General features: G+C 40.0%; 1 protein-coding gene and 1 long non-coding RNA gene across 4 annotated transcripts; one reads left to right on the forward strand and one right to left on the reverse strand.

Moving 5' to 3' along the window:
- Positions 1-694: 694 nt before the first annotated feature.
- INSIG2 (insulin induced gene 2) lies at positions 695-18884 on the reverse strand. 3 transcript variants are annotated; one of them, XM_077861423.1, is made up of 6 exons: positions 18748-18884; positions 12636-13013; positions 5705-5829; positions 2372-2538; positions 2070-2169; positions 695-873 (listed from the first exon to the last, which is right to left on the reverse strand). In XM_077861423.1, exons 2-6 carry the CDS (start codon positions 12877-12879, stop codon positions 832-834), a joined length of 678 nt encoding a protein of 225 aa, XP_077717549.1. In that variant the 5' UTR covers positions 12880-13013; positions 18748-18884; the 3' UTR covers positions 695-831. The 3 variants fall into 3 exon arrangements, with proteins under 3 accessions (XP_077717549.1, XP_077717550.1, XP_077717551.1); XM_077861424.1 differs by having other exon boundaries at positions 18625-18764; XM_077861425.1 differs by lacking the exon at positions 18748-18884 and adding an exon at positions 13626-13741.
- A 460-nt stretch (positions 18885-19344) lies between these two features.
- LOC144291714 (uncharacterized) lies at positions 19345-22343 on the forward strand. Its single transcript, XR_013359113.1, has 2 exons — positions 19345-19689; positions 21453-22343. It is a non-coding gene; the product is annotated as an uncharacterized LOC144291714 (long non-coding RNA).
- The last annotated feature ends 274 nt before the right edge of the window (positions 22344-22617 follow it).

Below are 22617 nucleotides of genomic sequence, written 5' to 3' on the forward strand. Positions count from 1 at the left end.
TTTCCCAATGGTGCCTTCTTTTAATTATATGTAGTCTTGCAGACTTTGACTTGAAACAATTTAATGCTGATAACCTCTCCTACTCATCACTTTTACCTCCAGTAGAATTCCTTTTTGGACACTCTCCAGTAATGCAGGTTTGAAAATGTTCTGTGGAAGTTCATTTTCATTATAAATTAAAACACCCAAAGCTCTCTGAGACAACATTAAAATAGAAACTAACCATACTTCAGGGCACCCATAACCCATACTGCTGTGATTAGAAAAATGAAAAGGTGCAACAGTAAGCAAAAGAGAATATTCTAACTTTCCATTTTTCTTTTTTTTTTTTTCTCTTTTTTGGCTTTCTTTGTATTTTATTTCACTAAGTTTATAAACTGTTCAAGCATTCTTATACTCTGCATGACAATAACAATATTTTGGCACATCAACATTGTGATACAATATATGGTATGTTTAAAAAATTAATTAAAAAATTTCATCTATTAATGAACATGTTTAATGTAGTGCATATATATATTTTATAGTTATTTAAGTCAAATACATCAAGGTTTGTAACTGATTTACAGATGAAGCAATCACAGATTGCAGTAATATAGTAATATATGTGTATGTGCATATGTATGCATATGTGCATATATATGTGTGTGTGTATGCGTACATATTTATATCTATATATACGCATACACACACACACACACACATATATGTATACACCAATCAAGGGGAAAACTGCATCCTGGCAATTTGACAGTCCAAAGTTTTGATATAGTTATCATTTCCATGCCCTTTTCTTCTTGTTTTTTGTACAAAAGATATATTTTTGCTTCTTCATTCCTGATGAGATTTTTCTGCAGTAACTTTACATTCATACTGTAAAAATTAAAAAGGTTAAAAGGTTAACAGATTAAGGTTTATTCTGAATAGCAATTTCCATACAGACTAAAAATTGATACTTTATTAATGTATGCCCACTTTATTTGTCAAAGAATCTGAGATTTATGCAAGGATTAGAAGTAAATGACAAATATGATAGGGAAAAAGAAAGTTTACAGTCAAGAAGTGAAAGAGACATAGCAAATGCAGGCAGAAGACAAGATTTCTGCATTACAAGCAAATAATAACAGTACCTAACAGTAAGTCAACCCCTATAATACGAAAGGAAGCACAAGAGGTTTCTTTGAGTGCTTAGTAAGGTGACTCAGCAAAGGAAAGGTCATGAACTTAAGGACAGGACTGATAGGAAGAATTCAGATAATATTTTCTCAAATCACTTTACAATTTCAAGGAAAAAAATCTATTAACATTAGCAAAATATTCTGGTCAAAACAGTATTTTAGAAGTACAGTTACAGAGGTACACCCACAATTCAAGATAAAGGAAACTAACAGGCTTAAAATAATTAGGTGACCAGATTATCAAAAAGATAGCCACATAAGCCACTCAATTCTCCTAGCTGGCTACAATTCTCCTAGCTGGCCATAATGATAGAAGTGACAGCACTTATTCATGAACTGCTGTGGCCTTTGAATCCTGTTCCCTGTCCTTTGTCATCTATGTATGACTGGGGTGACCAACAGTATCCATTTTCTTAACTAAAATGTTCAAATATCTTGATTTGCCAGAAGTAGTCCTAATTTATATCTATTAAAGCAACAGAGTTATTAGTAATGCCTCTTTTCACTTTTTGATAGAGCAGACACCTATAGATTCGTTTTAAAAAATTCGAGGAAAAAAAAAAAAAAAATTAGAGGATAGGGATCCCTGGGTGGCGCAGTGGTTTAGCGCCTGCCTTTGGCCCAGGGCACGATCCTGGAGACCCGGGATCGAATCCCACGTCGGGCTCCCGGTGCATGGAGCTTGCTTCTCCCTCTGCCTATGTCTCTGCCTCTCTCTCTCTATCATAAATAAATTAAAAAAAAAATTAAAAAATTAGAGGATAATTCCTATCACCTTATCTGTAACACATTTTAGCTTTTCTATCCAGCAATTCCTTCAACTTTTAGTATGCTTGGCTTGGAGAAAACTTGTCCACATCTCAATAACAGATGAAATAAGCATCAGCTTACCATTGCCAGTTGTCGACCAATGTTTCCCATTGTTATGCCTCCAGCAAAAAATATACATGGTAACCAAGAACGAACATAGAGAAAATCTGGAGATGTATATCTAGAATAATAGAAATGTTTTTAACAACCCATGGAAGAAGTACAATGACACTTAAAAGATAATGAGAACAGAAATAAGTTACTCTGTACATTAAAGTGGCTAACTTAAGATCTCAATTCTGAAATCAGTTGTCATAAAAAAAAAAATGAAATCAGTTGTCATTTCTTTCTTTTAACAAACAAGCACCAAGAAGAATACTTACTGATAAACACCATTATAGACTAGCAGCTGAGTGACCAAGGTTGCCAAGAAAGCAATTCCTACTCCAAGGCCAAAACCACTTCTAGATCTATCAAAGGTCCACCATAGTCCAATGGAGAGTGCAGCCAGTGTGAGAGACAACTGTATGTTGTTATCAAAATCCACTTTCTGAGATTGGTGTTAAAGAGTCATCTTAAAACTTGTAACTAAGTAATAGCACCTATTCATTTTTCTAAAATAAGAGATGTTACTGTTGAGAGGGGAATTGAGTGCTTATTCTAGAGTGTGTTCAGTCTTTTCATACAATGCAGGACAACATTAGGTGAGATTAAAATTGTCTCTGATATTTACCAAAGACACACAGAGGGCAGGATATTTCATTAATAGATCCCACCTACTTGTAGTCCAAAAAGAAAAAAAAAAAAAAAAAGCCCTCTATCTACAGTCACAATTATAAGATCAGACCCATTATTTGAGAAATGCTTTCTTTGCTAAAAATGTAACCAAAAGCCTGAGAACACAAGTATTGCTAAAGGAACACACTTTTGCTAAAAAAGAAACCAATATTACTTCTCAAACAGGTTCAGAATTACTTGAGAATCATACAAGAACTTGAAAATAGAAGAGTTGACAGCTATTTAACAGGGTACCACATTCTCTATATGATTTACTGACAGACACATTTTATAATAATGCAGTTCAGAAACAAGAGGACCAAGGACACAGTATCCCTTTCTATTATGTCAACTGTTCTAGTTTTAATTTGTTGAGGATAAAGCCTTGAAGTGAACATTATCTTGCAACCTGCCAAGTTATTTTGGTGCCTGAGACTTTCTGGTATAGGACAGTTTGCTCAAATGATATTTTATTTCCGTCACCTACTTAAGCATCTATTCACAAATGTACAGCCCTTTTCTACTCCAAAATCTCTGGCAAAACGAAGCTTTACAAATTCAATTTTCTCATTTCTTTGCTAGAGGATTACACTAAAGGAATTAATTTCAAGTATCATTAAAAGGGCATTATCTAAGTCCCAAAGGCCACATCTTGGCTCTATATCCAGCTCCCCCAGGGAAACTAGATAGCTCGCCAAACTAACTGGCCATGCTGCAACTACAGAGAAGAGAGGAGAAGTTCAAAAAATGCATATAAAACTATTTCCCACTTCCTTTAACAGCTCGTCTTTAACCACCACCACCCCTCCCCATCCTGCCTCTGCCACACCAGCTGGTATCTCCAACACCAGCTTTGCTTACTTCTCAGCATATGATGGCTGTTGCTGGCCATTCCTTCAAGGTCATTTCTTGATTAGGCTTGATTTATCAAAAAAACAAAAACAAAAACAAAAACTATTATTTATGGTATGCTTTCTGCAAAAGCTTTTATTATTCTTTAGCAGGTATTACACCTAAAACTCCAAAGAAAAGGTTATATGCTCTGATTTTTCTGTGCAGTAAACATTTTTATAAAGAGCAGAATTTTATATTCACTGAGTTCTATCTTTGATAACTAAATTAACTTTATTAAAGGTCAAAACAAAATAAAGTTTCTAGGGTAAACCAGTAAAATACTTTTATCTGAAAAATAGAACCATGGGATTTTCTCTAGTCTAAGGGATCTAATATTATTAAGTCTATGTTATAAATTTTGCAGACATTTTGGGTTTTGCTTCAAGGGTAGACAGAAGAGTTAAAAATCCCTATATTCAAGTATTCATTGACAGAGAAAGAAAAGAATGGCTGAAGCAAAAAACTTAAATTAGATATATAAAGGTTTTTAAATTCCAGAAAAGGCTATCTAAATTTCTCTGAAACATATGGGATAGAAAGGTCTAATGCATCAGTTGGGAGGGGAATTTACATGCTTAGGGGGCTCCTGACTAGGAGATGGAGCCCTTCCTAGACTCGAGCCAGGATCTCTGGGGTCTGCTCTCTGCTCTGTTGCAGCCTTGCAGTATGAATGCCTTAGCAAAGTACCTAAACCCTCTAACTTTCATTTGTCTTACTATCTTAATAAAGAAAATGTGGAACTAGGTGATTTCTAAGTTTTCCTCTAGATACAATATTCTGTGAGTCTATCTTTTTAAGCCCTCCCAACTACTAAATTTGTTTACTATAATATACTAAATCTTAAAGATTTCATCTACCTAAACATGTTGGGAAATCCTTTAATATGAAAGGAAATGGAAAATCAAACTAGTAACTGCCACTAAAGGGCTTCCAAACCCACAGATCCCCAGGGGCTAGTACAATTGGGAACAGAAAGGTGAATGTGTTTGCAGAATGGAGGACCCAGCCAAGTGGGTCCTTGGTTCCTGTCCCAAGCTTCTACAAAACAGTTCAATACTTCCTGTTAAAGACACAGGAATCCACCTGCCACGTGACCCACCCTCTCCCCTCTCTCCAGCTAATCTCTAGTCCTGAGCCAGGTGCAGAGCAAAGAGAGGGGACCTGGGCAGCTTGACCTGCCCCTCCACTCTCTAAGCCACGTCTTCTAGAAAAGGTACTACTGAACTAGCCTGTTACAGACTTTCTTCTAACAAGGGAAAGTCAGGGGTAGGGGAGAAGAGAATAAACAACAGGGAGGATGCCACAGTGAAAGTTTTATGAGGGCAAAAACTTTCTCGTTCTGGGGTGGACTTTTTTTCTGGGTGCCAGGGAGAAGACAGCGGGGAGAAGGGAAATAGAGGCTACTTTGCCCTTCTAGCTGGTATAGTCTAAAAACACTCATTAATCACTAAATAAAATGTCAGAATCCATAAATGATCAAACTTGAAAAGTTACGTACTTTAGGGACAAAAGTTCTTTTTGGCCAATGTCTAAGCTGAATATTTCTACTTATGCCACCTTTAAGAAAATTTATGTGCTTTGCTGGCATTGATTAAAACCAATAGATGAGTCTTTTTTGGAAAAAATCATAAGTTCCTTAAATTAACAACAAACCAAAAACAGCTGGCACCTGAAGCCACATGTCCTCATTGGCAAGTCTTAAACAAAGAGAGGAAAGAAACCCTTTGAAAATGTACTTGTTTCAATCTTAGAGTTACCAAAACTATACAGAATTAAGCAACCTAATTTAAGAAAAACACGTAAAATGTTTAAATGTGCAAAGTTTCTCAGTGATACTGAAACATGGGGATTTAAATGGAAGGTTATACCCCATCCAGTAACAACACAGCTGCTACTGTGATGTTTCAACAATACGCCACACATTCTTTTTACGACTAAGGGGACATATCACAATTTGACAATAGTGAAGTTGCAAGGAACTGTTTAACCTTTGGCTTGTTGGAGCTGCTTTGTGATTATGCATTTCATTACAGTGGAAAGGATACAGCGCTGGCATGATTTATACCAACAAAGACGGCTACGCACCGCATCACACTGGACCACTCTCTTTTAAATTTATGTGGTTCTCCTAGATGCCTGTCAATGCAAGGGTATAATAACCCAATCACAGCTGTGGAAAGAAAAAGAAAAAAATTAAGTCATCTCCAATGCCAAAATGGCAAAAACCTAAGTGAAAAGAGTTACTACGATCCCCATAAGCATTTGAAAGATTGTTTTACAAGCTCTCCAAGTTATATAACATCAGTCACCAATATTTTTAAACTTACCTCCCAAAAGAAAGAAAAATAAATAACACCACTGAAGAAAGCACCATAAATGATTACAAGAGAATTCCAAATTATAATTGGCAGAGCACGATTTCAGTGTATGATTCACAATTTAGCAGTTTGGACTAGATGGTTCATGCTACTTCTCCACTACTACCATCTCTGAGATTTGAAAACATCAAACCAGCTGGCAGTTAAGCAATGTTCTCTCTGAACTACATAACCATGAAGCATGCTATAAAATGCCACCAACTGTCTAAAGAAAAGCGAGAAGCTAGAAGCGTAAATGCGTACAATAAGGTCATCACACACACAGTATTTGTTCGGATGTCTATAGCCGTCCTGTTGTACAGATTATCCTAGTGCCTCCAGCTTGTCTTCAGCACCCAGTGCTGTGTCCTGACATTCCCCTTTACCCTGACCCTCTAAAGAGACTAGGTCATACTGTCAAAACGGGAAACTTGCAACAGAAATCTACATGTAAGCCTCATTCTGCACATAGAGAAACTTAGGAAACAATCTATGAGAACAATGATTTTCAGTTAAAATTTAAATTCAGTCTTAAAAATAAGGAGAAATCATTTTAGTATATTTCTTAGTTTTGGAAAGAATATCCTGAATGTCAACCATATAATTATGAATAACTGTATGCAAAATGTCTATGATTGAGACTCCAAATAGTTGCACCCAATTTTTAATTAAAATACTTGCCAAGCTTCAACATTTTATTCATTTAATGGGAGAAGATTTTAAATGCTAAGTTAGTCATTTAAAAAAGACCTTAATGAACCAAAACATTCTTCAACAAGTTTTAAGGAAAATGCACTTCTACAGACTAAACTTAACAGGAAATAACTCGATAGCTTTGACTTGTTAATCTTCCTAAAAACAGAATGGTTTATGTTGCCATTAAGTAATAAAGACACAATTGTCACATCAGTTGAAAAGCAATGTTTAAAATGTCCAATGCTACCAAAATCTTCTGCCTAAGCAGAATCAGGAACCCCTTGTCTGCCCTGGTATTGACTAGCTATTTCTTACAAATGAAGCATTCAATCTTTAAGGAAAAATGGAAATAAATTAATATAAAAAATCACAGGCTAGCAGACCAATGGAACATTATTAAAAAGAGGCCGCACAGCCACCCTTTCATCTGGGGGTGAGCAGCTGCAATGATGTACATGTGTTCTAATCCACAAGACTGAAAGTGCTCTTCTGAGTTGGGCTTTTGCTGTGTGTATATAGATGGCTCACAGACCATCAAGAGATTAACAACAAATTTCAGCAATGTGGACCTCCAACAACTATCAGCAAATTTAAAACTTTCATATCATATTCCTGTTTAAAAGGCTTCGTTCTAAAATCCTGGGAGATTAACTGACAGCGTTTCCCAATTTCTACAAAATTAAAATGGCAACAAGCATGCCTAACAGTTGAAATACATCTAAATGAATATTACCTTTTTTTTTCTCCAGGGGTCATGAAACTAACAGCTCATGTCATTCCTCACTCTCACTCTCACTCTCTCCTCCCTGTGCCTGTTGCTGAGTAAAATCAACTAAGATCAGGCATTCCAAGTCAATTTTCCTCAGCAGCTGATGCCATAGGTAAAGAATTATTACATAGAGAATACTGACGTGTGTGCAAAGATATAAATAAGTAAAATTGACTAGATTTGTATGCATGTGATGTCAGACTCACAAGTGAGAGACAACTGAGGAGAGAAAGCAAAAACACAAAAAGGAATTTAAACTGCCACGCTGCCAACCTTGGGATTTGCCAATAAAAATCAAATCCATTGAGTATGCATGGTTCTCAGTTGCTCACTGAGGAGGAGAATTCGAGGAAGCTTGTCACTTCCCATTAAATGTCTTCTTCCTTCCCTTTAAATAAAGGCACGGCAGAGTCTGATAGCAATAACTACAGCACAGTGAGGCTCCACCATTTGAGAGCTCAGCAGAACTATGTTCGGTCTGGGGCTTCTTTTTCCTTTCTCCACTTTCTTATTTTAACAAGAGAGATTGTTAAAATCATGCCCCTGTAATGTTACTTGCAAACATCATTCTGCTTAATAGGGTTCTCTGATACAAAGTAACATTTCTTGGGATAGATTTATGTTACTTCCCAGTGACCAGTTACTGTGTTACCAAGCCAAAACCAGAAGTAGTTTGTAAAACATCAATATTAAGTCATCACTTCTTCATGGGAGTGTGTTTAATTCCGTGATGGACTAAGAAGAACAGTTAAATCAAATGTTTTGCAAGGAAGAGGGGCTGAAGAAAACAAAGCCATTGAATGTGATAGACTTTCACGGAAAACTACTCCAGCATATGCAATGTTTCACTCAATAGATACTTAAGCTCCCATAACCTGTCCAGTTCTTGATATTTGCTGAGGATTTAAAAAGAAAAAAGAGTAAGACGTGATTCCAGCCTCAGAGTGAGCACAGAAACAATTCAATACAGTAACACGTTAGGGGAGGCACTGACAGGGCCTAGTGGGGGCCCAGTCTTCTCCTGACATGTGCTGAGGGGAGGCAGGGTGCTGGAGTGTCAGGAAAGCTTCACAGAAGAGGTGGCCCCTAAGGCAGGAGCTGAGTTCAGCAGGTCAGTGGTGCGGAAGGGGTTTTCTAATCCAAGGCAAGCATCTGGTAAAAGGCATGTACAATGTAAAATACCTACTATCACCTGGAAATTGTAAGCTTTAGGCAAAAAGGGAGCTTCCAAAGACTCTGAAGAAGAAAAAAGTTGGCAAGGGTCATATCATAGAGACTTTACCCTACAGACCCCAGGGAATCAGAAAGTAATGCCATTGCATTTGTAGCAGATAGGGAGCCACTCACTTTTACGGGGCTGAGTGCACAACACATGAAAGGGAGAAGGGACTGGCAGGCAGGCAGAGTACAAAATTAGAAGCAGAAAAAGAAAAAACCGAAAATTCCCATCAGAGTACTAAAGGACCTGGACCAAAAGAAGAGAAAAATGGAAACTTAGAAAATTGAGGGGATGACAGCAGGAGTCTTGTACGGCTCTCTAGGATCTGGGTAAATGACGAACTGCCTGGGTAAACTGGAAAGATTTGTTTTTTCTTTTTATGTTAGGTATTAGTTTCGTAGGTATGAATATAATTTGGTTACTTACAATTTTCTAGTCAATTTCCCTAGTTATTTGACCCATATAATGTTATCTTTTTTCTGTATCCATTCTTCAGAAAGATGACTTTGCAACCATCTGTAACATTCAAGAGGTTTCTAACTCTGATTCTAAAGCACTGCACATATAGAGAAGTTAACTTGAAACATCAGCCGTTATTAAATTAAAAATAGAGAACTAAGAAAAGTAAAATGAGATCAAAGGAAATGTACCAGAATTTCCTACTGGGTGTCCCTCTAGAAGCACTGCTAGCAAATTTTACAGCACCATGTGTTTCAGAGAAAGACCGCAAATAACCAAAAAACTTCTGCTTGCATGTAGAAAGTGGTGATTCTGGAGAACTTCATAGCTGTTCAGTCTATGAATATCAGATGGATAGGAAAATCAAAGAATGATCAGTTTTTCTGACTTAAGATGGTTAAGAACCTAGAAGAGTTTTGAAAATGCATACCAGTGCATGTACACAAAAACATATACACACTTCAAACACACATAAAACTTGTACATGCTATGTTTCTTGTATCACACATAAAACTTGTACATGGTATGTTTCTTGTATCATTTACTTCTTATTTCCTTAATATTTTCTCTAAAATTGGGGACAGGAGGTGCAAGAATCCATTTTCTACTACCTTTGGCAACTTTCACAAATCTGGCGCTACACTCTCATCTACTAAATACCATGACTCATCCCACAAAATCAGTAGCAGGGTTAACTGGGATCTAGATTTCCAAATGGCTCTCTATCTCTGTTTGCTCAGGAACCTCATGGAATGCACTGCTTTCAAGAGAAACACTCAAGCAAGAAATGTAAATGTAAATCCCCCAAGTAGAGAAGTATGAAGTTAAGCTTGTAAGGGTGACAAACCCAGTGGCTGGGAAAAGCAAGGAAACTGAAATGTAGCATTAACATCTGGACTTTTTCTTCCTAAATATGAGTTTGTGGCAAAAGTGCCCACACCACAGGGACAGATGCAGCCCCAGGTCCTCTCCTTGCTGGAGGTACATGAAACCTCAGTCCAGCTCTCCCACCCTAGCCATGAATGTACAACATACAAGAGTACATTCCATCCAAGCCCAGCACTTCATCTGCAAGCTTCAAAAGAGGCACTCTGTGTTGAGAGGAAGTGTGGGTAGCTTCCTCTTTCCCCTTCTCTGGCATGTGACACTGGACCTAGCTGCATCATCCACCACCTCTGAGACCCTGGGCTCACAGACATCCTCTCTTCATCCCAGGTTCCTCATTCCCCCAAAGTAGACACCATGCCAAAATCTCACTCCCAAAGTTGGCTTCCAGATTCTTGGGGTTAAGGAATGTGCCTAGCACATTAGGAGGCATTCAATAAGTAATAGTTTCCCTCCCCGACCTTCCTTTTGTCTGTTCTGAAAAGACATGTTCTTCCAAATCCCAAAAAGCTTCAATTGGTAGCCAGATAGCAGCTTACTATATGAGAAAATAAACACACTGGAAAAGAAGAATGGGTAAACTTAATCTTTCTCTTTTGAGTTTAAAGGAAAAGAAAATATATGAGGACTAGTAGACACAACAGAGAATGATAAAATATAATTTATGCTTTCCCCTCTATTTGGATGAATTTGCCTAGTCTCTCAGAAAATGTAATTACCTTGAGAAACTACAAATCATTGCCTTCACAAAATTTTAATGTGAATATTGTAATAGAGACATCAACACAGAAGCCACACTGAAACCTGACCACAACGTGCCCTTCCATCCACACAGCATCCAGTAGGTTCCACAAGGTCATTCTAAAACAACTCACACCCAACTCCTCACCCTTCAACTTCCAGCTCTAGGATGGAAGTCAAGAAGGATCTACATTACATTGCAAGGCACTGGTGTATATTAAGTATGAGACACCAAATAGACATTCCAAAAAGCAATTTTCTCCCTTGATTAGACTTTTCTTTTACCACACAATGATGTCTTCCATCTATTACTTTCTTTCATAAAATATTATTAATCTATTGGTCTCCATCATTAGAAAAAACTGAAGAGGATCCATTATGGAAACTTGGCATTAAGAAGGCTTTCTGGGGATCCCTGGGTGGCGCAGCGGTTTGGCGCCTGCCTTTGGCCCAGGGCGCGATCCTGGAGACCTGGGATCGAATCCCACATCGGGCTCCCGGTGCATGGAGCCTGCTTCTCCCTCTGCCTGTGTCTCTGCCTCTCTCTCTCTCTCTCTGTGACTATCATAAATAAATAAAAAAAAAAAAAAAAAAAAAGAAGGCTTTCTGAAATGCTCCACTTTATATGCTACACATTGTCCACCAAAAAAGATCTAAAATAACTACTGTAATAGGATAATGACTTTAAGCAAAGAGAATCTACCTTATTAATTTAAGTATTCATTATTCTTAAACTACACCTGAAAACAAAATAGCAAGAGAAAAAGGATGTATAAAAATCAGAAAAATAAGCTTTAAACTTGAATAAAACTACTCCATCTTTCAAGCCTTCATCTACTAAAAAACAAGGCCATAACACACACAAATCTAATCCTTAAAGCCAAACAGTGATGATGATCCTCAAAATAACGCAGAGTAATATGAGGTAGGTTGAAGAAAGGACAAAATAAAGAAGCTAAAAGCCTCATTCCAAAGGAAGCAAGATTCTTTTTAGGATTAAAATTTTACAGTGCAGGGACGCTCAGTGGTTGAACGTCTGCCTTCGGCTCAGGGCATGATCCCAAGATCCGGGATCGAGTCCCACATCAGGCTCCCTGTGAGGAGCCTGCTTCTTCCTCTGCCTATGTCTCTGCCTCTCTCTCTCTCTCTCTCTCTCTGTGTGTGTCTCTCATGAATAAATAAATAAAATCTTAAAAAAAAAAAAATTTAGGGGCAGCCTGGGTGGCTCAGCGGTTTAGCGCTGCCTCCAGCCCCAGGCCTGATCCTAGAGACCTGGGATCGAGTCCCACATCGGGCTCCCTGCATGGAGCCTGCTTCTTCCTCTGCCTGTGTCTCTGTCTCTCTCTCTCTTTCTCTGAATAAATAAAAATCTTAAAAAAAAAATATATATATATATATCCAGTATTTATATATATATACCTAAAAAAAGTATGTATATATATATATATATATATATATATATATATATACCTTAAAAAAATTTACACTGCATAGGTTAGACAGAAATCAGACTCAAGAGTACCTACCCTGTGATTACTTTATATTACATTGTGGAATGGACAAAAATAATCTAGGGGCAGACAGATGAGTGGAAGCCTGAGGCTGGGGCTGGGGCATGGACTGCAAGAGAACACAAGAGAATCTGTGGTTCATGGAAATGTCCTACAGCCAGACTGTGGTGGCTGGTCACATGACGGTGAGCATTTGCTTCAACTTATAGAACTTTAAGTTCACTTAAAACAGGTCTGCTGCATTTAAATTAAAGCGGAAAAAAAAGTACTGCCCAGTCAACATCCGCACTCATGTGCCCTCCTTCCTTTCTAAGCATTACAGAAGCAACTTCCACATACCTGAGGCTGTGCCACAGCATGGCGGTACCCACCATGCTGAAGAAAAGATGCTTGCGATCACATCAGGTGGAAAGAGTGTCACATTTCTCTGAATCTGAAGTAAATTTAACACTAATGCAAGAAATACTCCAATAAAAAACAGCACCACTCCACGAATCATCAAGTTCACACTCCTGCTAGTGACAGATGAAATGTAGGGGCCACGTTTCTTGGGCCCAGGTGACTCTGTCTCTTCTTCTGCCATGGTTTCATAAGTTCAGTAAACCAGGAAGGAGGGGGGGAAGGCTTCCCAGCTGGAAAGCCAACTGTCTGTGAATCAAAGTAGACTGGCGTTTCAAGTCACAGCATCTTATCCTAAAAGAGGACCTACCAGAAATCCTGCAAGAGATAAGAAAAAAGAAATCAATGTTTGTCTAATATATGCATGATCATACAATTTTTCTGAGTTCAGTACTAATGAATTTCAAAGTACAAATAATGAAATGACAAGCTTATATATTCATTTAAATTATTCACTGAATAAGAAGTGGCTTAAAAAGTATTTCTATATGCATGATGTAATAAAAAAGTGTTAACACTTCTATTTACTAGGACAGAATAAATGACCTGCAAGGCTCAAAGGTTAGAATAATAATAAAAACAGCTTGCTCCACTTCAAAGAAAAGCAGGGCAGGTTACCTGAAATAGTTCCACCAGAATCTCGAAGATTAAAATCCTGGTTTCTGTTTCTCCTACCTAATCTCCAACCCCATCATTTAGAATAGATGGGCCAGGAGATTTAGGTAAAAGTCTTTATACTTTACAAAAAATAAATAAATGTCTACAGAAAACAACATATTCTGAATGAAAATTTTGTACTGCTCACAATAAAATGTGACTTGCTCATGAGGATGACCTCTTTAGGGGAACAAAATATTTTCATGCTTAAGGTTATGTATTTGAATTTCTGCACAAAAGCATCTTACAAAACACAGGCTGCCACGCACTTACCTACACATACACCAAGCACAGAAACCAGACCTGACCTACTCTCGGCAGGACCACAGCTGTGTCCCACCCCTGCCTGGACCCAGTCAGCCTTCTGTTGCAACCACAGAGCTACTGTGATAAAAGCTGAAATAGGAAGCAGAAGAAAGGAAGCTAAGAAAATGAAGGGTAATCCAATAGCTAGATTGTAAGGAGTTTAGCCACGTGGCTCATGATGGCAGTGGAAAGCGATCTTTCTTTTGTGTGCATTGGTTTTAAGATAAACAACATTTGACACCTTCTATGGGCACAAAATCCATGTGTAAACTGGGGGTTGGTGAGAGGTACTGACTTTAGAAATAACCAATATGAAAGTGAGAACATTTGTGAGTACTAGCAACTCTCATAGCCTATCAGTTCTTCCATGTGATAAACAGACTTTTTTGTTGTTGTTTTCCTGAACCTCTGCCACATCCAAAGTTCTGTGTCCAACACTCACGGGGGTGGGGGACTTCTGCCCTCAAGCTAGTCTCACAAACCTAACTTAGTCTATAGCATGACTGAGCTCTATAGCTTGGAGGACTATAGAAAACTCATGTCTTATGGCTGATTCACGGACGCAGAAAACACCTAGAAACCATCTCCTCCTGATCTGGTCTTGCAGACTCTTCCTGGCTCTGCTATCCAGCATATTAGCATGCTAGGTGTTCAGCTGCTACAGGATTCTTCATTATCACCATAATCATGACTATTGACATAGTATCCATTTATGGAGGGCTTACTCCACACCAGACACAGAGTTAGTTAGCCCTGATCTTCAAAATCATCCAAAGAGAAGTATTATCACCCTCATTTTACAAATGAAATGTAAAGTCAAAGAGATTTAGCATTTTCTTATCATCACATGACATGTAGTATCAGAACCAGCATTTTACTTTAGGTCTGATTCCAAAACCCAACCTCTTCCCTCTAAACCTGAGTCCCATTCCAACCCAACTCCTCTTTTTTTGGCACATGGGTTTATAGAAAGGGATTTGGTTATTGAAAAGATGGCAGACATGGAAAAATTAACTCAACTGAGACATAATTTCAATATAAGTAGGCAACTATATAACAGCACAAAGATCATGAGAGTAAATGTACCAGTGCCTTGAAATCTTCTTTAAAACTATTAGATCAAGGTGGAAAAAGATGTTTTAGAGAAAAAAAATATCATTTGGCCAATTGACATGCTGTGTAACACCAGCATACTTCATAAAACCCTTAACCTCCCAGACTTCCAGTAGACACAACAACCACCCCAACTTCTACTCTTAAAATGGCTACTGGAGGACAAAGAGTTTATATACATTTTACGTAGCCCAAATTCCTCTAGTAAATCATTGTTTTACGTCTGTGATTTTTCCAAACAATTAACAGCAAAGGATATTTTGTGTTGAATTATGTTTCTAAAAGAGCATAGTAACCTCAGCTTTAAAAAAGCGTTTTTTTCAGTTGTGCCAGGCCCCAGCTCACAATCACCAGTGTTTGACAGAGGGCACTGACATTTTGGGCAGGACAATTCCTTGTTGTGTGAACTGCCCCAGGCCTTGCAAAAAACACTTAACATCATCCCTGGCTCATGCCCACAAAATGCCAGCACATGATCCCTCACCCATTTGAGACAACCAGAAATGTTCCTACATATTTCCAAATACCCACAGAGAGGCAATGCCCTCCTAAGAGCCACTGGTTGCCACAGACTATTTCCTCCAGCTAGAAGACTTTCTAAGTTGTTTATTTATGTTATCTACCACAGCTGCTTATTCAACCTTTCCTGGCAGTGCTTGTTTATAGTTTCCTACTTCACCTCAAAAGTTTTCTTTAAAAGTAACACAGCATTTGTTTGATGATTGTACATTTGAATGAGTCTTTTTTAAGGTAATATTTCAAAAATCCAAAACGCTGATTTTTATGACTACATGATAATACAATAGTAAATAATTACTAGAGACAAAAATAAAACAATGCTTTAGAATCACAGTATCCTAAAATTTAAGAAATAGGAGGGAACTGAGCCATCATCTATTCCAGGGAGTTCATGAGCCTGATGCAAAACAAAACAAAAAAGTTGTGTATATGTGCATTTTTCTGGAGAGCTCCACAGTTTATATCAAGTACTTAAAAAGTCCATGACCCAAAAGAAGTTAAAAACCGCTGATCTAACGGTTTTCTCATTTTACCAGCATACCAAATGAAACCCAAAGTGATCAAGTGAGGTGACAAGATCAAGGCTGTGTGTACTACTGGATCTTGCTACCACAAATGTGTAAAGTGAACTTCTGGAAATGGAGACTCATCAAAGGGATACGAAATTCCAGAAGACCACTCACTCCCTACTATGCAACAGTTAAGTTTCTTAAAAAGCATGCTGTGTACAATAATCAGTCACAAAACAGGGGAGTGAGTTACTTAAATGCAAGCTCTTGGAATTAAATATCCCCTTAATCTGTTTATTGTAAAGTCTGGTTTTCTGATTACCTATTGATATTTTTGTATTAAAACAAAATGTACCTATACCTTTAAATATTATTCTTACATCAATGATAAATTTGATTTTCTGACCGGGAAATAAACTCCCCCAAAGGGAAAAAAAAAAAATGATAAATTTGATTCTTCTCCAAAAAAAATTTTTTTAAATCTGTATTTGAAAAATTTAGATTTCTCAAGAAATAATTTGCTGACCAGGGAAGAAGGCTTTGGTACAGTACAGAGATATTATTTAGAGAGAACAATACCACAGTAGATCCTCAATGGTAATCCTGGCACAGAGGCAAGTGTTTTTAATTTCCATTTTGCAAAACAAAGTTAAGTAACTTCCTGAGATGATAATACTGTTACCAGATAGCTCTCCCCCCCCCCCCCACTAGTGCCTCCAGGGACTAGGGCCCTCCCTGCACCTCCCCAATACTCTGGCTTCTTCTAGAGTTCTTTCCCATTTCACCACATTGCTCCAAGTAAAAACTCCATACCAAAGCAGTGCCACACACAAGTGGCAACTTTTAAAGTCATACTAATCAACTACTGTTAATAGCAAAACAATGTGTGTGTTTTTTTTTTCAAAAATTGACAAAAATCTCCCATGGTATATAAGAAATTCTTGGGCAGCCCAGGGGACTCAGCGGTTTAGCAGAGCGTGATCCTGGAGACCTGGGATCGAGTCCCGCGTCCCTCTGCCTGTGTCTCTGCCTCTCTCTCTCTCTCTCTCTCTCTCTCTCTGTGTGTGTGTGTTTCTTGTGAATAAATAAATAAAATCTTAAAAAAAAAAAGAAAAGAAATTCTTATTCTTCCTTGAGCCCTGACCTACAATATCTATAAAGGATATTACTGAACAAACATAAAAATAGTTCAAAGAGTTTAGACAGGCCAATAACAAATCATCGAAACTGGAAAAACCTCAGTATATGACTATCTGTTAATGGAGGACATTATTCCTTTTAAAACATAAGTGATAAGTGATTTAGGACTTTGTGAATGAAAATCAAAGTTCATACCTTCCACTGAAACAACTTTCAGGCAATGGGCATTTGAAAACAAAATTTTCTAGTAACCTTAAGATCCAGTTGTATTTTATTACTTTCAATACCGCCCCTCCTCAATCAAACAAGATCATTTATCTTCCAATGATTAATAGTCATAGACGTATATTCCCTGCCTCATATTACCCTGTTTAGGTCAGGCAGGCTACTGGATAATAAAATTTAATTGCTGCCTCACATCTTTCATCATATGCTCTCCTTAATTAGAATGGCGTTCTCAAAACAGAATAAGCATAAACATCAGGAAAAACACATTCACATCAATGAAAAAAACTTAACTCTCCTTAAATAAAAGCACACAAACGTGCTATCATTTGGGATAATTTTCTGATAACAATGAAAACAGCCTGTTCCCAAATTACTGATCTGCGTTTATCCTGTCCTGTACAGCCGACCATTCGTGAAAGCAACAGTTGTCAGTTTAAAAAGAATCCACCTCCTTCCCAAATGTCCATGATTCACTGCTTGGTCACTGTATATTCAGACACGTTCTGAGAACTACAACAAACCACACAGGTCAACACAACATGCAGAGGAAGAGTGAAAGGGGAAAACAGGAAGAGGGCATGGCCAATATTTTCTTTTCCCCCTTGGAGACCCTACTGGTTGGGCATCCCCTTCCTTGGTCTTCACTCAGTGGTGGGCACTCCGGGAGGGCCAAGCCCCCAAGCTGGAAAACACCACCGGGCCCCTGCCTGGCTGCCTTCAGTCTCACTGCAGCCCTAGTGCAATCCTCCATCCCCTTGCAGGAGTGACCTGGGCCGGTCTGAGTGGCCCAGCTGTCAAGTCTACCCCATTCCCTCTTAAAGCATCTCCTCATCAATCCTACAAAACAGTAAGCCCTCCATGGTGCAATTTCCTAGGCCAGCAAGCTGACACCTTACTTTTAATGCTTGTTTCCAACATCACTTGTTCTGGCACACCCCCCCCCAGCCCCTCCCCGCCCCCTGACCGCTTCCCTTCTCCAGACTGCCAGTCCCCACCGAGCAACCCCCAAATCCCAGCGACTATCCCCAGCCGACTTCTGGGTCCTGGCGAGTGTTCCCTCCGGATTTACCCACACGCCTACCCCAGAGGTGTCCGGTCCTAACCCAGAGTGCCGAAGTCCCACTCCTCAAACCGAGATCAACATGCCTTCTTGCGGATTCTAAACTTGCTACAGAAGCTTCCTTTAGGGACCCCCCCTTCCCCCCCCGCCGCCCAGCCTGAGCCTCCCGGCCACGAGCCTCCCAAATCCTGACAGCACCGCCGACCTCCAGGGTCGCCCTTCCCGCCGTCCTCCAGGCTCTGTCCGCTCGCTCACACTCGTCCACTGCCGGGGAGCCTCGGCCTCGGCGGTGGCCTCCGCCCGACCCCGCGGCTCCCTCCCGGACCTCCCGACCCTGCTCCAGGTCAGCGGGGCCCCTCGCCCTTCAGGCCCCATCTGGGGTCCTGGCCACCCGCACCTGCCGGCAGGCTTCCCGGGCTGCGCAACCACAAGCGGCTCCTCTTCCCGAAAGCCGCCCCCTCCTCGGGCCGCTTCCCGCAGCGCCGTGCCCCCCGCGCTCCGCAGGAGGACCCCGACTCACCCCCGCCTCCGCCATCTTCTGGGACCGCTCCGCCCCCTCCGCCTCTCCCGGCTCCCCTCCCACAGTCCGCGGGCGCTCCACTGCGCCTGTGCAGGCCACGAGGCGGCGCTCCCACGGTCGGGGCCGCGGAACTTCCGGTTCCCGCCCGCCCTTGCTGCGGCGCCGGCGACGCGGGGCAGAGGGGCTTCCGGTCGGCCCCGAGTCGGCGGCCGCCTGTGGGCGTGGACTGCTGGGACGGTGGGAGGCGGCTAGGTCAGCTGTTGTGTGCAGACCCGGCGGGCAGTCGAGGGTTGTGAGGGCTGCCTGGGCCCTGTGGGCGGTGCCGGGGAATCGCGCGCTGACACACGCAGGCTCCCTGGGAGGCGTGATCCTCGGCAGGTCCTCTGCGGGCGGGGGGGGTGGGGGGATGGAGGGCTGCGGGGGGATGGAGGGCTCTGGAGCTCGGGCCGCCGGGTCCCCCCCTGCCCCCCCCCAGCCCCCCCGCCGGGGACGCTGACTCTCAGGATCTGTGTTTTTGCCGGGCTTTACTTTTTTCCCTTCTCTACCAAGTCGTAAAAGCATAACTGATTTTTCTCTCATCTCCATCCCACGGCACTTTACAAGGTTTTCATCGAAAATCGTTCCCCACGTTCCACCAAGTAGCCCAGTTCGGGGACAGCTGCATTCATAGGAAGGTCAGTCGCAAAGGAGAGAAAATACGGAATCTTGCAGCCCTGCTGTCATCTGGATGACCTGGAGGAAAGTTTTAAGTGAAATTTGGGCTTAGCCTAATTATTTAAGCGCTTTGCATAAATAGTGTCAGTGAAATCCCCCCCCCCTTTTTTTTTCCTTCCTTCGAACTAGTTAACAGTAAGATGAATTTTTATGTTTCGAGCCTTTATATCGGTATATTTATTTCTGAAAATTAAAGTCGAAATGAAATCTGCAACAAAACGCATCTAGGCAAGTATTTATATGATCTTGTTTTCTCTAATGTTTCCTATAGCTCATAAAGTTCTTTTTTTTTTTTTAAAGATTTTATTTATTTATTAGAGGGACAGCATAAGTGGGGGAAAGGGGCAAAGGGAGAGGAAGAAGCAGACTCCCTGCTGAGCTGGGAGCCCCACGCAGGGCTTGATCCCAGGACCTGAGCCGAAAGCAGATGCTTAAGCTTCACCAACTGAGCCACCCAGGCGCCCCATAAATTTCTCTTGTATAGGTTTTCATACTACCAGTAAAATAAGATATGGGCCGATTATATGAATGGATGAGGAATTTTAAAAGGAAAAGAGGGGGCGCCTGGGTGTCTCAGTCAGTTAAACGTGGCCTTCCACTCAGGTCATGAACTCTGGGTCCTGGGATCCAGCCCCATGTTGGGCTCCCTGCTCAGTGAGGAGTCTTTCTCCCTCTCTCCCTATCCCTGCCCTTTCCCCCAATTTTCTAGAAATTTCCTTCAAGAAAATCATTATGGAAAATTTTTAACCTACAGAAGCATTATTTTAGTTTAAATATTTGTTTAAAGCTGGAAAATCTTGGTATATTCCAGGAATTGAAAGGAAAGCAGAATCACTGGGGCAGGCAGGGGTGGGGGGCGGTAAGTAGCAATTGAAAAGGCAGAGGCTACAAATAGAGTTTATGTATTAATATCATGATTGAGCATATACTATGTGCCAGACACTATGCTAAATTTCATTTCACCTATTCAAAAACTCCTTTAAAATACACCATATAGGGCAGCCTGGGTGGCTTAGCAGTTTAGCACTGCCTTCGGCCCAGGGCGTGATCCTGGAGTCCTGGGTAGAGTCCCACATCAGGCTCCCTGCATGGAGCCTGCTTCTCCCTCTGCCTGTGACTCTGCCTCTCTCTCTCTCTCTCTCTCTCTCTCTGTGTGTGTGTCTCATGAATAAATAAATACAATCTTAAAAAAAAAACACTATATAGTATCTGAGGAATTAAGGCCAAGAGCTGTGATACTCAGTCCTTGCTGCATATTAGGAACACCCAAAGATCTATTAAAATTTCTTGTATCTGAGCCTCATCTTCCATATATTCTTACTTAATTGGGCTGAAAAGGGGACCTGAACCATTTTATTTTTTTTTTTTAACTTTTTTTTTTTTTTTTTTTTTTTTATTTATGATAGGCACACAGTGAGAGAGAGAGAGAGGCAGAGACACAGGCAGAGGGAGAAGCAGGCTCCATGCACCGGGAGCCCGACGTGGGATTCGATCCCAGGTCTCCAGGACCGCGCCCTGGGCCAAAGGCAGGCGCCAAACCGCTGCGCCACCCAGGGATCCCCCTGAACCATTTTAATAAATTCCCTGTGTAATCCCAATGTGCAATCAGAGCTAAGAATCACTGCCTTAGAGTCAATTTGCCAGGGTCACTTAGCAACTAAGTAAGTGGCAGAGGAGGCAGGAATTCAACCCAGATCTATCAGATTCCAAAACCTGTGCTCTTAGCTGCTCACTAGTACCATCAACATTCAACAACATGTAGCACACACCACTTGCATGCTAGGAGTTTTGCTAACCACTGGGACACAAGATGAATGAGACAGAGCCTTTGCCTTCAATAAATTCACAGCCGTATAAGACAGAAGTCTCAGTAAACGAAGCTAGGCCAGTTCACACAAGGTAGAAGCAAGTCAGCTGAAAACTCTGTGATGTTTCCTCCTTTTTTGAGCTAGATTGACATGGAAAGTAACTGGTGGCTATTGCAATTATAGGCTGTACTAAGACCATGGCAGCGGTACAAAGAGAATTGGCAGGACTTGCTGATCACTGATGAGAGGATGAAGGAAAGAAAGAAGTGGAGGATGACTTCACAGTTTTGAGTATGAGTGGAAGTAACACCATTGATCTAGAACAAGAACACAAGAATTGAATTTGAGGTTGAATGCGTTTGAAATACTTGTTGAATATTCTCATAGAAATATCTGGTAGAGCACTGGAAGGGTGCATCTGGAATTCAAATGAGCAAATAGTCTGGAAATAAAGATCTGGAGTCACTGACTTATAAGTAGTACTTGAAACCATGCTTGTATAATGTGTATGCTATGTATGGAATTTTTTTAAAAGAGAATAGAGATCAAGAGAGAAAAAAACCCACCAAATTTGACATTGCCATATTTGAAAAGTTCAATAAAGCTATTTTTATCTGCAGTGATATTAAATACAGTCAACTCATGATCATCCGTGATGAGTTTTTAATATTTTCCAGACTTTCTCTAGCCTCACAGCAAATTTAACAGATGATGCATAACCATGGAATGCAAACCAATTTTAAATATTGGCTAAATATTTAAGAACACAATATGATGCATTCAGAAATGTAATAGAAATATCCTAGAGCAGTGTTTCCACACATAAATAATTTTATGTACCTCTAGTTTTGACTTCAATTATTTTATCCCAATATTACTTAAAACTACAAAAATTACAGTATTTTAAACACAAATCTAGACAAAAAATTCTTAGGCTTAAGCTCATACAGCTCTATAAACCAAAATGCTCGCAAAATATGAACAAAAGCATAAAATTAGTAACTTATAATACTTATAATAATGGGTAAGGTGTGATCTCAATCTTCAAGAATTTCAATAAATTTTTAAATCATTGCTTCAGAATGGATTATTTTAAGATAGAACATGCATTTAATACCATGTGTCATGTGATGGCTCAATTCTCTCACCATTTCTTTTTATTAAACCTTTACTTTTACAACGAACCCTACCATTACTTGGCCTTTATTTGGAGCAAATGGTCATTTAAACCCATCTCTATATATATATATATATTTTTTTTTTAAAATCAGTATAAAACAACTACAGGACAATCCTAATCCTATGTTGTGTTCATCAACATAATCCACAACATGCTTGAATTAATATT

The sequence above is a fragment of the Canis aureus genome, chromosome 20 (genome assembly GCF_053574225.1).
Source record: "Canis aureus isolate CA01 chromosome 20, VMU_Caureus_v.1.0, whole genome shotgun sequence".
Taxonomy (NCBI): domain Eukaryota; kingdom Metazoa; phylum Chordata; class Mammalia; order Carnivora; family Canidae; genus Canis; species Canis aureus.

What these genes read in the sequence shown, in the direction of transcription:
- INSIG2 (XM_077861423.1), bottom strand. Translation starts at nt 12,879, where the DNA reads ATGGCAGAAGAAGAGACAGAGTCACCTGGGCCCAAGAAACGTGGCCCC. An exon ending in GTATAAATCATGCCAGCGCT is followed by an intron (nt 2,539 to 5,704) that starts GTATCCTTTCCA and finishes CACCAATCTCAG; the next exon opens with AAAGTGGATTTTGATAACAA. An exon ending in GTCTATAATGGTGTTTATCA is followed by an intron (nt 2,170 to 2,371) that starts GTAAGTATTCTT and finishes CTATTATTCTAG; the next exon opens with ATATACATCTCCAGATTTTC.